Source organism: Recurvomyces mirabilis, assembly GCF_035927965.1.
Source record: "Recurvomyces mirabilis strain CCFEE 5264 chromosome Unknown scaffold_35, whole genome shotgun sequence".
Taxonomy (NCBI): domain Eukaryota; kingdom Fungi; phylum Ascomycota; class Dothideomycetes; order Mycosphaerellales; family Teratosphaeriaceae; genus Recurvomyces; species Recurvomyces mirabilis.
Genome location: NW_027041969.1, coordinates 140529 through 156080, shown reverse-complemented (window position 1 = coordinate 156080; position 15552 = coordinate 140529). Strand labels below are relative to the sequence as shown.

The window sequence follows — 15552 nt, the reverse complement described above, 5'->3', positions numbered from 1 at the left end:
TTCAAGTCGAAAGCAAGTAAGTCATCGTGCTTGAACGCTCTCGCAATCATTTGTCGTTGCGGCGTGATGGGGAGGCGAGTGGTGTATGATAGCTTCGGCACTGCTCGATCGGAAACAGCATGCCGGTGAGCCTCTGCCCTTGAGTGGCTGTAGTCGATGAAGAGGCTTTCTCTATCGCCTTCACCATACGATGTGTATGGTGTAGTATCGACGCTGACTACTCTGAGCCGCGACGAGTGCACCCAGTAATATGTTGCACGTGTGAAGCTCATTATACTAGAAAGCAGCTTCGACTTTTGTCCTCGCCGACTTGTGGCCCGTGCTGTAAATTGGCCTCCGAGCTTCTTACTGGAGCTGTAGCGGACCGTTGCCAAGCTGTAAGTCGCGGTCCTGCTGCATCACCAAGCACGTGGAAGACATGACTCGCTTGTCCTACGTACCGTCAAATATCCTCTTAACAATCTAGAACCATTGATACTCGCAATGGCTCCCAGCAACCCTAGCGAGGCATCGCCTCTGCTGCCCACCCATGCACAAGAGACGCCGAGAAAGCCATCCCGGTCGGTGACTTTCAATCCCCAAGTGATGGCAGCGAGCCCACCACGACGACGACCAGGCTTCCCAACCGGCTCAGCTCCACTCTCAGCGAACTCGATAGGGCAGACTGCGCCCCGGGATGGCTCACAGTCTACACTATCGGCTCTCAACTCGAAGCTCCGAAGACGAAACAGTTCTGGAGCACCTCTGTCCATAGTCCCACAAGTATCCGCCAGCAAGATCGGCCCGCAGAGAACGACGCGAACAGCGCAGAAGCTGAAGCTGCTCCCAAATCCGGATGTCGGCGAAGAAGGTCCGGATGAGGAGAGTGGGAGGGAAGTCTACAGTCAGTTCACGCGCATAAAAGATCCAACAGCAAGACGAGACGCTGCACGGCTGGGCAAGGATGATCGAGCGAAGCTGCCGCGCGTGACCGCGCACTGCACGGCGGCGAGCTACAAAATGGACGACCTCATGCGCTTCTTGAAAGGACGAGCGAAGACGAAGAGTGCGGCACCTAAGCTGTTCGATGAATGCATATATACACCCTATCGATATAGGCAAGAAGGCAGTAGCGGCCGAAGAAGAAGTAGCGCAGCACAGGAGGCAGAAGAAGCAGAGGCTTTGGCGGCGGTAAGAAGCGAACCACAACGCCGCTTCTCGGACAGCGCGATCGAAGTCGAGGAGAACGCCGAGCGACGACGAGAAGACCTCATAGATCTCCGAGACGAGATAAGAAGCTCAAGTGATAGCCCATTTGGACCTACCTCGTCCCAACCAAACTCGATGCCGATCAGTACAGACGACACCATGCTCGACCCCACCCACTCATCCTCCACCACCGATCTACCCTCCCAACAACTCCAACGCCCCGAAACTCCCGACTTCGACACCACGATCCACATCCCCGAGATCTTCCTTTTCGAATACGGCGTGGTAGTAACCTGGGGCCTCACCATTAAAGAAGAACAGCGTTTCCTCAAAGAACTCTCCAAATTCGAGCTCGAGAAGCTTGGGAAAGACGATGTCCAGACGGAAGAGTTTAATTTCTACTACACCCGCGAGTACCAGGCGAGGATATATAATGATTTCATCTCGTTGAAGGTGAAGAGGGATTATATGACTAAACTCGCTATCTCGCATGCGTTGGCGCAGAGCACGAAGGTGTGTCATCAAGCGAGCAAGAAAGCATGAAATTAACATGGAAAGTCGCATGAAACTGACATTGACGACTCTAGACATCCCTCTACGAAGACCTCCTCGACGCCACCATCTCCACCACCGCCTCCCTCCCCGGCGAAATCGCCCGCACAGGCCGCGTGGGCCTCACACGCCGCGAAATAAATATGCAGATCGGCGAGCTCTTTATCCTCCGTATCAACATCCATTTGCAAGGAAGTGTGCTCGATGCTCCGGAGCTCATGTGGGCGGAACCGCAGCTCGAGCCGGTCTATCAGGCTGTGAGGAGTTATCTCGAAATGGATCAGAGGGTGGAGTTGATGCAGGAGCGGGTGTCGGTGGTGGGGGATTTGTTGGCGGTTTTGAAGGATCAGTTGAGTCATACGCATGGTAAGCTTCTCATTCCTTTTGACACTACCCCTCTATTCGAGAAATCCCTTTCTAACGGAGGCGTGTAGGCGAGTATTTGGAGTGGATCGTCATTGTGCTTATTGCTGCTGAGATTCTGGTCGCGGCGATTAATATTGTGGTGGATCTGTACGCTGGAGAGTAAAAGAAGGGAACTGTCGCTTGGTCCGCCTCGGCGGGAGGAGACTGCATTGTACGATCTATCTCACCAATACTTCTTGTAATACAGTTCGCAGGAAAGCGATGGTGTTCGGGGAGCATGAGCGATTGGCCAGATCTGGAGGGTCATGTTCTCGGATTTTGGTACACTCGATCTATATTTCAGAAGGTGTTTACAATCTCCAGAATTCATCTCGAGCTGAGTGTTTGGTGGGTGAAATCGTAGCCTGATTGATTAGCTTTAGTGCGTACTAGTACCTTGCACCCTAAACATCTTGTATGTTGAGGCTGAGTAGTGGTTATGGTATATGGGCACTGTGGACCCTTTGTGTGTGGGGCTTTGTCCGAAAGCGGAAGTGCCCTGACTTTCGCGTGGTGAAGTAGCGAGCTCGAGTTCGGATGAATCGCACATGTCAATCACTTCCTTCTCTACCACCCACGGCCGCAACGCCGAAGAGCCTTAAGAAAACAATAGAGACTTAGGGCGACCTGTCCAGACCTCCAATATTGCGATCACGAAGCACGGGCGAAGCAAACGGAGCAGCATAATTACAAAGACATTTGTTTTCCCCATGGCCAGCGAAAGATGACATATGGCTTGTATTGGATATCCACGACCTAGGACATGAGCTGGAATCTGCTCGAGCGCTTCATCGAGTCCGAGCACTTTAACAAAGACCCTTCCCTGACCGTCGCCTACCTTGCGTGAGTTCATTCGGCTACCTGCCAAATATGGCATTGAAATATCAGGTCGCTGATTAGTGATATTGTGTCTAGGAGGTACGCCGAGCATGTCGGAATCCACTATGTCCTCTGCAGCAAGCTACGACAGTTCAGCTACGAGGAGATCGAGTTCTTTCTGCCGCAATTATGCCATTTGCTCATCTCGATCGATAATGAATCAATGGCCTTGGAGGAGTTCCTCATAGACTTGTGTGAAGAGTCGGTCAATGGAGCGTTATTGGTACGTAGGGGTGGCAAGTAAAGAGAGAAAGCGAGGGATGTGGACTGATCGCGAAGGTGTCCACAGACATTCTGGCTCTTCCAGACCTACCTCCACGATCTAGCTCCTCAGCCGGCCTCGAATGCTTTTCAGACTTGTCGCAGACTTTACAATAAAGTGCAGAGGATAGTCTTCAGTAGCGGAGAGCCTTTGAAGCGGGAGAAGATACAAGAGAATGTCTTGCCGGTCACCGTCCTTTCGAGCTTGGTGCTAGCGGGTATAGCCCTACCAGTGCTGCCGCAGCATGCCGGACCACTCGCCATTGCGCAGGCGAGGCGACCACGACCGATCGAGGATCTCATATCCGAAGCTCTGCCACCGGCACAGAAGTTAGGCAGGAGCGCAACCGTGACAGGAAGCACAAGCACATCGAAGAAAGTGCGTCCGGGCTCGAGCGATTCGAAACAAGCTGGTCCACGAAGACCGAAACGACCGTCTGCGATAGACGTCAGCGGAGTTGCAGCACCCCGGACACTGCCCATCACACCACGTACAGATGGCAAAAAGGCTTCTTCGCATCGCCAGTCTCTTGCTGCGATACGCAATAGTGAGGCTTTCAGCAGTACGGCCTCACTACCAGTACACAAAGACGTGCCACCCGCTGCGAGTGTGCCCACTTCAGCTGGCGTACCACGACGACCGAGCGAGCCACCACGGCGGCATTCCCACGCATCACGACCTACGACACCTTCAACGGTGTCACGATCACACAGAACTCGAATGCTACGGCAGAATTACTTTCGGAGTCAGACGCAATTTCTGGCCGCATTGGAAGGTATTTCATCTCGGCTAGTGTCAGTGCCTAAGCCTGCACGGCTCAGTGCGCTACGAGCCGAGCTGGCCCTCATCGCTCAGGATCTACCAGCAGAGGTCGACATACCTCTCATCTGCCCGGCCACTCTAATAGACGGCTCAGCTAGTCGAAGTCGCCATCACCGCATCGTGCGTCTGAATCCTGCCGAAGCGACAAGTCTGAACAGTGCTGAGAAAGTTCCATATCTACTCATGTTAGAAGTGCTGCGAGAGGACTTTGATTTTGATTCCGAGAGTGAGCAGAACGTACAGCTCCTTGCCGAACTACTTTCCGAGAAGGGCAAGCCGAAACGGAGATTGTTCGACACGTCCGACGCTGCACGAAAAGCCGCCATAAATTCACAGAATGACACAACCAGCGATAGTGTTCTTGAGCCTACCAACGGCGATCTCTCCAGTGCAGCACTACTCAAAGATGCCAATCTTGAAAAGAGTGGTAGTCCTGTAATGCGAGGTACCAGAGAACCACCAAGGCTTTCCAGTGGCGTGAGCACGATATCTTCAGATCCTAGTCTGGCGACACCACGCAATTCTGAAGGACCAGATGCGGGCTCTGACAGCCCAGCTTTGCGAAGCTCACCCTATATCAAGCCTCAGAATCCAACACAGTCAGACGTCTCCGCACTGGCCGATCACATGCGCATGGCGTCACAAATGCTAGCTCAACTCGAACTCAGCGCTGCCAAACGACCGAAGACTGAAGTGGCTGCCATCAAGGCCAAGATCATTGCCAGCATGCAGTCTCTGGAAGAACAGAGCTTTTTGAACGACGATGCTTTAGGTACACCGAACTTTGACCAGATCATGGCCAAAGCCAGTGCGGCAGCCGCGCAGACTGGAGCCAATGATATCGAGAACGATGAGCTGGATGTTCCCGCTGATCCGGCTGTCAATTCAGGTAAGGGAGCAGCACGGATGGAGAACGATGCCATGACTGGTGGGATCCAACGCGCGAACGGAGACCGAGATGACCCATCCGCCGCGACTTTTGGCGAGGCCTGGGAGCAGAAGAAAGAGCGAATTCGACGGTCGTCACCCTATGGCTGGGTCAAGAACTGGGATCTTATCTCCGTCATCGTCAAGACTGGAGCGGACTTGAGACAAGAAGCTTTCGCTTGCCAACTTATAGCCGTTTGTGACAAGATCTTCTCCGAGCACAAAGTCGATGTCTGGGTGAAGAATATGCGGATCCTGGTTACTGGGGAATCCTCCGGCCTCATCGAAACAATCACTAACGCCGTCTCCCTCCACTCCCTAAAACGGAGCCTCACCCTCGCCTCAATAACCGCCGGCACGAACCCGAAGAAACGCATCGCCACGCTCCAAGACCACTACGCCAAGACCTTCGGCCCCGTGGACAGTCCCGCCTACCAAGCCGCCATAGACTGTTTCGTCCGCAGTCTCGCAGCCTACAGTATCATCTCCTACATCCTGCAACTCAAAGACCGCCATAACGGAAACATCCTCATCGACTCCGAGGGCCATGTGATTCATATCGATTTCGGCTTCATGCTCTATAATTCCCCCGGGAACATGGGTTTCGAAGCCGCGCCCTTTAAACTCACCTCCGAGTATCTCGAGCTTCTCGGTCCCGTGGACGGGGCACCGTTCACGTTGTTCAAGGACCTGATTAAAGAGGCTTTTCAGGCTTTACGCAGGGAGGCCGAGCGGATTGTCACGTTAGTTGAGTTGATGGGGAGGGAGAGCAGGAAGCCTTGTTATGGTGGCGGGGTCGTTACCGTTATGGCGGCGTTGAGGGCGAGGTTTGTACTTGAGAGGAGTGAGCAGGGTGCGAGGGAGTTTGTGGACGAGTTGGTGGGGAAGAGTGCGGGGAGTTATTACACGCGGCTTTATGATACTTTTCAGTATCGGACGCAGGGGATTTATTAACGGTTGGTTGACCTGGGGATGGGGAGTCGGTTACGAAGAGAGGGGGGGGGCGGGGTGCACTTGCTGGTCAAGGTGTTCTGACGGTATCATTAGTTCCTCGTAATCGATGATACTGCCGATTATAGTCTTTGATCAGCTGCACCGACATAAATATATGCATACAGTTCAGTACCAGCATCATCCCATCCAACCTCCCTCTGAAGAGGTCCCGCCCTAAGATTCATTTCACAGACTAGTACTCGTCCCACTCCGCAAGATAGAGCCATACCACGCTAGAGACTAGAAAGTCGTCTGCGCCAGCCGGGAAGCAGCATTCCTAGCATCCACCCGATCCGCATCCTCATCCTCGCCCTCATCCTCCTTCACCCTCCCCAAAGAAGACCCCGCACTACTGACCCCCCTCTTCCTCCCTCCCTTCCCCTTGCCGCCCTCAACTCTCTCACCACCCTCCCCCTCCGCACCCTCCGCACCACCATCCTCCCCCTCCCCCTCACCACCCGCAACCCCGGTACCAGCAACAAAAGACCCCGAAATCGACCTCCCCAACCCATCTGGCCTGCGTGGGACACCAGACCACGCATCCCCCTTCGGCCCCTGACTCGACGCCAAACTAGAGCGTCTCAGAGCGATCTGCGCCTCGCGTCCCAACCGCGAAAGTCCGCCCGAAGCATCGATATTCCTCACATCGGGCCGTACCTGCTCAAGCGTCGCCAGTGTGCGGCGCTCGGCTTCGATTTCCCGGACGACGTACTCTCTTATCGCAGCCCTGAGATCAGCGGCGGTACGGGCGAACCATTTCCTCTTCTCCATTAAGAGGTTAGAGGTTACGCGGGAGGTTTTCTGTTGGAGGTAAGCTTCGTGACTCCGAGCTTCGTCGAGGGCGGAGATGGCTTCGTCGACTTTATCTCTTTTCACCGAGGAGCTGGCTTTCAGGCGGTCGGCGGCGGAGAGCTTGGAGCGGGTGGCTTGTTGGGCTTGCGTGAATTCCCGCAGTAAGATATGTCTGTTCGTGAGCGTCTCCTTGACGATGAAGGCATCGCTGCTGTGATACGCCAGCGGATCAGATAAGGTCGTCGCTTCCGCCGTCCCCTGCGCAACATGGAAATCTCCTTGGGCTTGGATCACTTTCCCCAATTTCCTATACGCGTTCGCTAGACCCGGATGTGTTTCCTGCGCTGTTAAAGCGGAGACTTTAGTCCCGAGATCGTTCTCCGCTACACCTAAGGAACGACGATGTTTGACGACTTTGTCGATTTTCTGCTGGGCGTCCATGCTTCCGAGGTAGAAGCCCTTGACTACTGGTCGGGATTCGAGTAATTCCGGCGTGTCGTCCGGAGGCGGTGCGAATTGCTTGAGCATTTTCCTTCGCACGCCGGTCGCTGGTTGACGTTTCCGTACGACTGGGGAATAGCCGAAGTCGGATTCCACGAAGAAGACCATTTCTTCGTCTCGCATTAGGACGTCGTTGCTGCAGACGACGTTGAGCCAGCGTTGGAGGGCCGTCTTGGTCCGGTTCTCGTCTTCGTCTGTGCCGAGGCCGGCGGAGGTGCTGGCTGGCGGGACGCTAGGGACGAGGGATTCCGGGTTCGAGGCTACGAGGTGGGCGGCGAGTTTTTCGAATTCGGCGTGAGTGCGACGGATGTCGCGGAACTGGGTGGTGCGGAATTTGGGGAGGTTGGTCTGAGATGTGTTAGCAGGTGAGGTTATGGTTGACAGTGTGGTAGTGGTGCTTACATAGACGTCGAAGCGTAAGATGGGATCCTTCTTCCCTGCTCGTTCCAGTCCCGTGATCTTGACTTGCAGTTTGTACTGCTGCATGTGTTGCTGCCTAGCTTGGGTATGTTGCTGCTGCTGTTGATGATGTGGAGGCGCATTATGATACCTCGCCGATTGCGGCCGCCTGTTCTCCTCCGCCGACATCCTCTCCTGGCCGCCGTACTGTGCCTGCTGCTGTTGCTGTTGTTGGTGTTGCCATTGATTCTGCTGCTCCGGCGACCAATTCCCAGGCTGATTAGGCTGATAGGCATACTGCTGCCCGCTACTCCCACTTCCACTTCCACCCTCATGTTCATGCTCACGTTCCTCCCTGATAGCAGGCCCAGGCAAATCCTGCCTGCTCACCCTCCCATCATCGCCAAAACTGGTGCGCGAGGCATCCGGGCTACTGGCCCACGGACTGGGCGACTCCATCGTGCCGTCTCTTAGCGATGTCTCCAACCAGGCGCGTTCAGAGGTGCGGCGCTGGAAACGTAGATTGGCGGCTGGAGCTTTGCCGTTGGAATTGTAGGACGAGGTACTCGATCGTCCGGGGTCTCGGTCAAGACTCATCGCAAAAGCGACATTGTTGTTCGGTTCGTATTGTTCGGACTGGAGGCAACGTCACGGCTTGGCTTGGGATGCGAGAGTGCGGAATAGAGCCGCTCTATCAAATTGGCTGTCCCAGGGAGATATGCAAGACGAACATGGATTCCATCTGTGACGATAAGAGACCCTCCTTGATCTTATATTGTGCCATCACTCGCTTGACATCCTGGGCATGGTGCTGAGATGCATCACCCGAAAGCACTATGGCCTGGTAGCTAGCAGGTACATATCCCAGAACGCCGCCACCACCAGACACATCACAACTTCATCCCACCTCAATGCAGCTCCGACAGCCGGCCATGAGGCGGCGAAGACTGCCACTGCCACCGCGATCTCCAAGACGCGAAATATAGGCATCATAGCCCACATTGACGCCGGCAAAACGACAACCACAGAGCGCATGCTCTACTACAGCGGCTACTCCAGACGAATTGGCGATGTAGACGAAGGCAGCACAGTCACCGACTTCCTTCCCGCCGAGCGCGCACGAGGAATAACCATCCAATCAGCCGCCATCTCCTTCACCTGGCCTCCCTCGGGGGCAAACCCCTGGCTTCCGAAGGAACGTACCGATCCCAAAGCTTTGTCTGCAACACCATGTAACATCAACTTGATAGATACCCCGGGCCACGCAGATTTCACCTTCGAAGTCCTCCGCTCCCTGAGGGTTTTGGACGGCGCAGTATGTATTCTAGACGGTGTAGCGGGTGTAGAGGCCCAGACAGAGAAGGTGTGGCTGCAGGCGCAGAAGTATCAGATCCCGAGGATCGTGTTTGTGAATAAGCTTGATCGGGAGGGTGCGGCTTTTGGCCGGACGGTGAGGGAGGTGGGGGCGAGGTTGGGGGTTTGGCCGGCTGTTTGTGGGGTTCCTTGGTGGAGTGAAGTGGGGAGGTTGAGAGGGGTGGGAGATGTGGTTGGGTTGAGGGGGTTGGGGTATGCGGAGGGTGGAGATGGGAAGGAGGTTGATGTACTTTGTTTGCAGCAGCTTGAGATGGAGGATGCTGGGTTAGCAGCAGAGTTGAAGAAGGCGAGGATTGCGTTGGTCGAGCTGTTGTCTGAGCACGACGATGTTATGGTTGAGAAGTTCCTCGAGGCGCATGAAGATCATTTGGCTATCTCTGCTGCTGAAATCACCGCGAGCCTGAGACGCTGCGTAGTGAACCAGCACCCCCAACGCGTAGTACCGGTCTTCGCGGGCGCCAGCTTCCGCAACACAGGCGTACAACCACTCCTAGACGCCGTAGTCGACCTCCTCCCCAACCCAGAAGAACGACCAGACCCCGAAATCAAGCTAGGCCCGGAGACTCGAGGTGGTCTAGCCGCCTTCCTATCAGGCAAGCTCGACACAGTAATCACAACAGAGCAGACCAAGCCCTCCTCGAAAGCCATAAGCAAGGACAAAGCAAACCTGGCCCTGCAAAACCTGGAAGCCTGCGCCCTAGCCTTCAAAGTCGTCTCCGACCCTCGTCGCGGCGTCCTAGTCTACATCCGCGTCTACTCCGGCACTCTTGCCCGCAACGCTCCGCTCTGGAACACCATCCTCCAGAATACCGAGCGTGCGCAACGCTTACTCAAAATGTACGCCAACGATGCCGTTGACGTAGAAAATATCCCCGCTGGTCAGATAGGTGTCATTCCCGGTCTGAAGTTCGCGCGGACGGGGGATACGCTTGTTTCGTATACGGGCGCGCATCCTAAGAATGGCCCGCCGGCGCCGGTTAATCGGATGCAGTTACGGCCTATCAACGTTCCGCCTCCGGTGTTCTTTGTTAGTGTTGAGCCTAGTTCTTTGGCCGAGGAGAAGAATCTTCGGGAGGCGCTGGAGTTGTTGTTGAGGGAGGACCCGAGTCTGCACGTTTCGGTAGACGAGGAGTCAGGGCAGACGCATTTGGCGGGGATGGGAGAACTGCATTTGGAGATTGCAAGGGATAGGCTTGTGGGGGATTTGAAAGCCAAGGTGAGGATCGGTGGGATCGAGATTGGGTATCGGGAGTCTGTTACTGTCCCTAGTGGTGAGGTTACGGAGGTGTTTGAGAGGGATGTTGGGGGCAGGTGGTCGAAGGCTGCTGCTACGGCTTCTGTGGAGCCTGCGGTTGAAGATGGGATGTCGGAAGCAGTGGGGAAGCAGAGGCATGTTTTCGAGCTGGCGGATAGGAATCGCCTTGTCATTACTACCCCGACACTTAATGCCGACGGCACTTCAACCAGCGAAGACCATCCGAGTCTTCCTGAAGATCTGCCCTTGAACACAGTCCTCCACCACGCCCTACAGACCGGAACCTCAGCTGCCTGTGCCCGGGGCCCAGTACACAATTACCCAGTCCACTCAACCCAGATCAACCTTACCTTCAACCCAGCAGAACACATTTTCCCCAGCACGACTCCAGCAGCGCTCTCCTCCGCTACTCGGCTAGCAGTGCAGTCAGCACTAAGGAGTAGCGCCAAGATAAACGAGACGGTGATGATGGAGCCTGTTATGATGGTCACAATATCAGTTAATGAGGAGAGTCTGGGGAGCGTTGTTCATGATATCTCCTCCGCCCGAGGCGGGAGCGTCATTTCCCTCAGCTCCGAAGATTCTAGCGACACTGCTGCAACCTCCACTTCCTCGATTGCGAGGATCGATATCGACCCCTCGAAAATCTACGCCCCTCCGGACCCGTTCGCTGGCGGCCACGCAACATCTACTTCTTCTTCCTCGAACTCCGTACTGCTAGGAAACGCGAATGGGACAAGGCAGATAGTCGCACGTGTCCCGCTTAAAGAGATGGTGGGCTATTTGCGGCATTTGAGGAGTTTGACCGGCGGGAGGGGGACGTTTACGATGGTTGTTGATCGGTTTGAGCGAATGAGTGGGCAGAGGCAGAGGGCTGTGCTGCAGAGGCTGGGGGGGGATTATGGGTAGAGGGGTGAGGTTGGTGTTTGGTGTGGGTGGAAGGGGGGTTGTATGATATGGGTGTGTATGATATGGGTGTGTATGAATATTGTAAGAATAGGCTCTGTGTTTGCTGAGTCACTGGAAGCTGTAGACTAGAGTAAGACTTCACCATCCCCTGAATGTTGTTGGAGCTGATGACCTTTCAGCAGCCGGATCGGCTTGCAGAGGTCGATATGCATGGCCTTGCGGGCGGTCCCGATGAATGACTCTATATTTCTTGAACGGACGGCCGTACATTGACGTTGCCGTACGTGAAAAGGACGGACTTGTGCGTAGGAAAGACGGCCGTTCATTGACGGTCCGCGTGTTGACGGCCGTACATTGACGGCCGTACATGGACGGTCCGTTCATTGACGAAAGAACGGCCGTACAGACGGTCCGTTCATTGACGAAAGAACGGCCGTACAGACGGTCCGTACATTGACGGGGACGACCGTACAGACGGCCATACGTTGACGGTTTGTACATTGACGATGCCGTACATACAGCTCTATGGTGAGCGGACGGCCGTGCATGGACGATAGTACATTGACCGTCACTACATTGACGGCCGTACGCAAAAATGACAGCCGTACGTTGACGGTCGGTACAATGACGGTGCCGTATATATAGCTGTATAGCGAACGGACGGCCGTACATTGACGGTCCGTACGTTGACCGCCGTGCATTGACAGTCGGTACACGTAAAGAACGGCCTCACACAACCGACCTTGCAGAGGATAACCTGAGTGTATATCCAGGTCAAGCACTATCATGGCCTCTCCGCTAAGAGCACGAAGAATAGTGCAGCCAGTGATGTGCAGAATAATACTTACCAGATTATACAGAGTAATATCCAAATCTATCCTCTCCAGCCTAACATTAGACACATCCAAAACTGTGACAATATAGGCACTGATTGCCCTGCACGAAGAAATCACGCTTGTAGTTCCACCTTGACAGTACTCACTGCATCGAGTTCGATCGGCTTGGACTCTGCTGGCAGCTCAGGTACTTGCCTCTTGTCATCCATCTCCGCGATTTGTTGACTGGCTTCGAGCTCTACAAGCGCAGTTCGGGCTTCCTGAAAGTCGGTGATGAGCAGAGAATCACTCCCCTCAGTGCTTTCGATATCCAGGCGATCATCTTCCGTGGCCGTACTTGAGCTGAGACTGAAGCGTGAGGCCTTCAGAGGTAGGTCAACGTCCTCCTGGGTGGGTGGTCAGCTTGGTTCATCCATTGAAACCTGTTCACGAGCACCACCTACCATCAGTCCGTCTTTGTAGTTCGCCAGTACCTTCTCAAACCCAACTCGGATCGTCTCGGGCTTGAAGCTAGCAAGCATATTCCGGCGAGGCACAAGTTTTTTCAGCTCGCTGTGAACGTGCTGTGCGTATCCACGGACTCTGTAGTTCCTCGCTGCTGCACCAACATCCTTCTCGTTGGGCTGGCCGCTGGCCCGAAACGTCACCTCCTTGAAACTCCTCGCGAGCACGAGGATGAGGTCGCAGGCCATGATCAGGAACAATCTGCAAGTGGCCGGAACCACATAAGATGTGTTGATGGTACCCGTGACGGCCCAGGCCGGGATACCCGCAGCAAATACGGTCCCGATGACACCGATACACTGTAAAGCTTCCGCCAACGCCAGAGCAATATTCGAACCAGTCATGTTCCAGACGTTCGCCCGAAGCGCTTCCACCGCTGTATCCGCGCTGACAGTCGGGAGCCCGAAGCAATTGATGATGCTTTTGATGATTCGGTTGGTCGAGACTTTGCGTGTGATGGTAGCGCCGAAGGGTGCAAACGTCGCGCCTGTGGCGTCTCGGATCAGTCGTTTGTACTGTTTGATCACTTCACATACAGCCATGTCGATCTTCAGGTCTATACGTGTGACTTGCGCCCTGATGTAGAGGAGACGCACTTTGTCAGTATCGAAGCAACTCGATGTCGTTTTGCTGAGATGCGCAATTGAGCTTTCGTCGTCTATTGCATGTGTCAGTGGAATATCTCTCAACACTATGTGCTGAACATACCTTGGGCCACCGCCAGACAGGCATCTAGCCTACCGCCTTCGACGGTCTGCATTTCAGTACGAATCGTGTCCACTCTCTCACGGAGTCTTTCTTCAGCGTACTGCTCACACGCTTCTTCGTCAAATGGCTTGCCGTCCTTCTTGAGCATTTTTCGGTGGGTACCAAATTCGATATCGAGGTAGTCGTCCTTCTTAGTGGCGATCACCACAATCGGAACGTCGTTCGCATACTTCGACACCGCTTTGAACAACTTTTCCGTGGCTGTCTGTAAGGTTCGAGGACTGTTGATGTCGATGCAAAACCTTATGACGACTGTATTAGTGCTGCACCGCGGCCCAAGACACTCTAAAATCTCACCAGATGACATGCACACGATCCGCAACATCGACGTTGGCCTCGGATTTGTCCTTGAGAAAAGCTTCGATGGCCAGGAACTCTTCGTCAGCGCCAGCCTCAAACCCACCGGAATCATGAAGAATCAAATCTGGTCGACCTTCGAAAGTGATCTCCTGTCGCACATCATGTATACCTCGATATCGGTCAGAGCTTTGAGTCTACAAGCCGATTAGCCGTATACTTGGGTTTCAGGTGATGAGGGACGACTTACGACATCAACGCCAAAGACCTTATTGATGAGTGTTGACTTGCCGACTCCCGTATTTCCGCATACCAACACGCGAATTGCGCCAGGGTCTAAATCGTCGGTGTCCTCATCGAGCCAAAACCCAGTGTTAGTTACGCCATTGTACGAGCCCATCATCTTTTCTCTCCAGTCATTCAGATTCCGCTGCAGCTTGAGTTCTTTCGTCTCCAGCGCAACATTGATGTGTTCGTCCAAGAGTAAGTAGACGGAAGGATGTAAGATTGTGCCTTGTGGTGCCCAGTCACACCATCCTTTGAGGACACCGCTTGGTAGGAAGGGCTCTCGAGCTTTACTTGTGGGCAAGCTTGTGCCAATACGAGCTCCTAGGCTTCCTAACCGTACCGAGTAGTCCTCGACAGCATGCACCGTTCTAAAGTCATGCATGACGATATCGATACCGTTCTCAGTCCGACATGACCAGGCGGCATTATTGTTCTTCTTCTCATCGCCACGTGGTACGACTTGGGCGAGCGTACTACCGGGTGTAGTTGATACTGCCAACCCGCAGCGTCTGGCTTCGAGCAGCATCCACTGCAAAGGATACAGGGAGAGTCCTGCCTTTTTTGACAGACCGCCCATGTCTTGCTGACTGCCGATGAACCATGCTTGCGTGAAGCTGCGACCAGAATCTTGGAGCTTATTTCGATACAGATCCTCTGGGTAAATATACTCTGCGGTCTTACGATCCTCGTGCAAAGCGACAGCATGGCGCATGTGCTGGATGGAGCCATTGAGAGATGTATCGAAAGTCGAGTCCCCGATTCCTGGTTTTACGGTCTCGAAAGCTCCGATGAAGCGAATGCGAGGCGTTGCTCTCACGCCCGCTGTTGATGCTGATGAGACTGGGCTGAGCGCCAGGCTTGACCGGCGACCACTTCGCAGTTCAGCTTCTTTTAGCAGCTTCTTGAAGTCTTTGGTGAATTCCGGCTGGCCAGCTGAGTTGAGAGCACCACAGTGGTGCAGCAAGCCTGCGACAGCGCGGACGATGAATGCGCCCCGTCCGTACCCAAATAGCCAGATCTCATCCTTATCGCCTTTAAGCTGGCAGCAGTTTTCGTAAACATCTTGTATCTGTTTCACATGCCCGTGACCGAGTACGCTGGCTGTCGATATATCTTCGCCTCCGTTGAAGTATCGAGGCAGTTGGTTGCACCAGCTGGTCGTGCCAATGTCCAGACATTTGCCGCTCTGCACGCTCGCGACAATCTGCTGAATGGTCGACTGACCACTGCCAGCTTTAGTACCGCCGTCTACGCATATGACCAGTCGCAATGGCAGAGTCACATCTTTGGCAGCCATAACACCTCCAGTGATGGAATATGTGAGCTGTCATGACAGAATCAAGCTACAGCTTTCAGCCGTACAATGGGTACATGCATGCAGCTATTCCTTGGTCGCATCGTTTGGGGGCCAATCCTTCACGCCGAGCTAGGCGATAAACGATAGGCGGCATCGCTTATTACTCTGGGCGCAGCGTTTGACCCGGAAAGTGTACAGCCTTACGCAGTAGCTGCGGATTAGTGGTGAAGGCCGGGATAGCGTAATTGATCCGGTACAAAAGTATCCGATGCTTCAGGGCCTGATCAGTCAGAAATGTAAAGCA

The 15552-nt window shown here is 54.2% G+C and overlaps 5 protein-coding genes across 5 annotated transcripts; 3 read left to right on the top strand and 2 right to left on the bottom strand.

Moving 5' to 3' along the window:
• Nucleotides 1–483: 483 nt before the first annotated feature.
• RMD1 (sporulation protein rmd1) lies at nucleotides 484–2269 on the top strand (the record flags this gene model as incomplete). Its single annotated transcript, XM_064842626.1, has 3 exons — nucleotides 484–1701; nucleotides 1776–2106; nucleotides 2175–2269. The coding sequence occupies 3 exons, from the start codon at nucleotides 484–486 to the stop codon at nucleotides 2267–2269; spliced, it is 1644 nt and encodes a 547-aa protein (XP_064689816.1).
• Nucleotides 2270–2908: 639 nt separating this feature from the next.
• On the top strand, nucleotides 2909–5989 carry PIK1 (Phosphatidylinositol 4-kinase pik1alpha (PI4-kinase)(PtdIns-4-kinase); the record flags this gene model as incomplete). Its single annotated transcript, XM_064842625.1, has 3 exons — nucleotides 2909–2988; nucleotides 3061–3247; nucleotides 3314–5989. 3 exons carry the CDS (start codon nucleotides 2909–2911, stop codon nucleotides 5987–5989), a joined length of 2943 nt encoding a protein of 980 aa, XP_064689815.1.
• A 279-nt stretch (nucleotides 5990–6268) lies between these two features.
• VPS17 (Vacuolar protein sorting-associated protein 17) lies at nucleotides 6269–8317 on the bottom strand (the record flags this gene model as incomplete). The annotated part of the gene is made up of 2 exons (XM_064842624.1): nucleotides 6269–7669; nucleotides 7724–8317. 2 exons carry the CDS (start codon nucleotides 8315–8317, stop codon nucleotides 6269–6271), a joined length of 1995 nt encoding a protein of 664 aa, XP_064689814.1.
• Nucleotides 8318–8525: 208 nt separating this feature from the next.
• On the top strand, nucleotides 8526–11258 carry MEF2 (Ribosome-releasing factor 2, mitochondrial; the record flags this gene model as incomplete). Its single annotated transcript, XM_064842623.1, has 1 exon — nucleotides 8526–11258. One exon carries the CDS (start codon nucleotides 8526–8528, stop codon nucleotides 11256–11258), a length of 2733 nt encoding a protein of 910 aa, XP_064689813.1.
• A 949-nt stretch (nucleotides 11259–12207) lies between these two features.
• On the bottom strand, nucleotides 12208–15248 carry LTS14_009944 (uncharacterized protein; the record flags this gene model as incomplete). The annotated part of the gene is made up of 5 exons (XM_064842622.1): nucleotides 12208–12480; nucleotides 12538–13256; nucleotides 13307–13608; nucleotides 13664–13860; nucleotides 13914–15248. 5 exons carry the CDS (start codon nucleotides 15246–15248, stop codon nucleotides 12208–12210), a joined length of 2826 nt encoding a protein of 941 aa, XP_064689812.1.
• Between the last annotated feature and the right edge of the window lie 304 nt (nucleotides 15249–15552).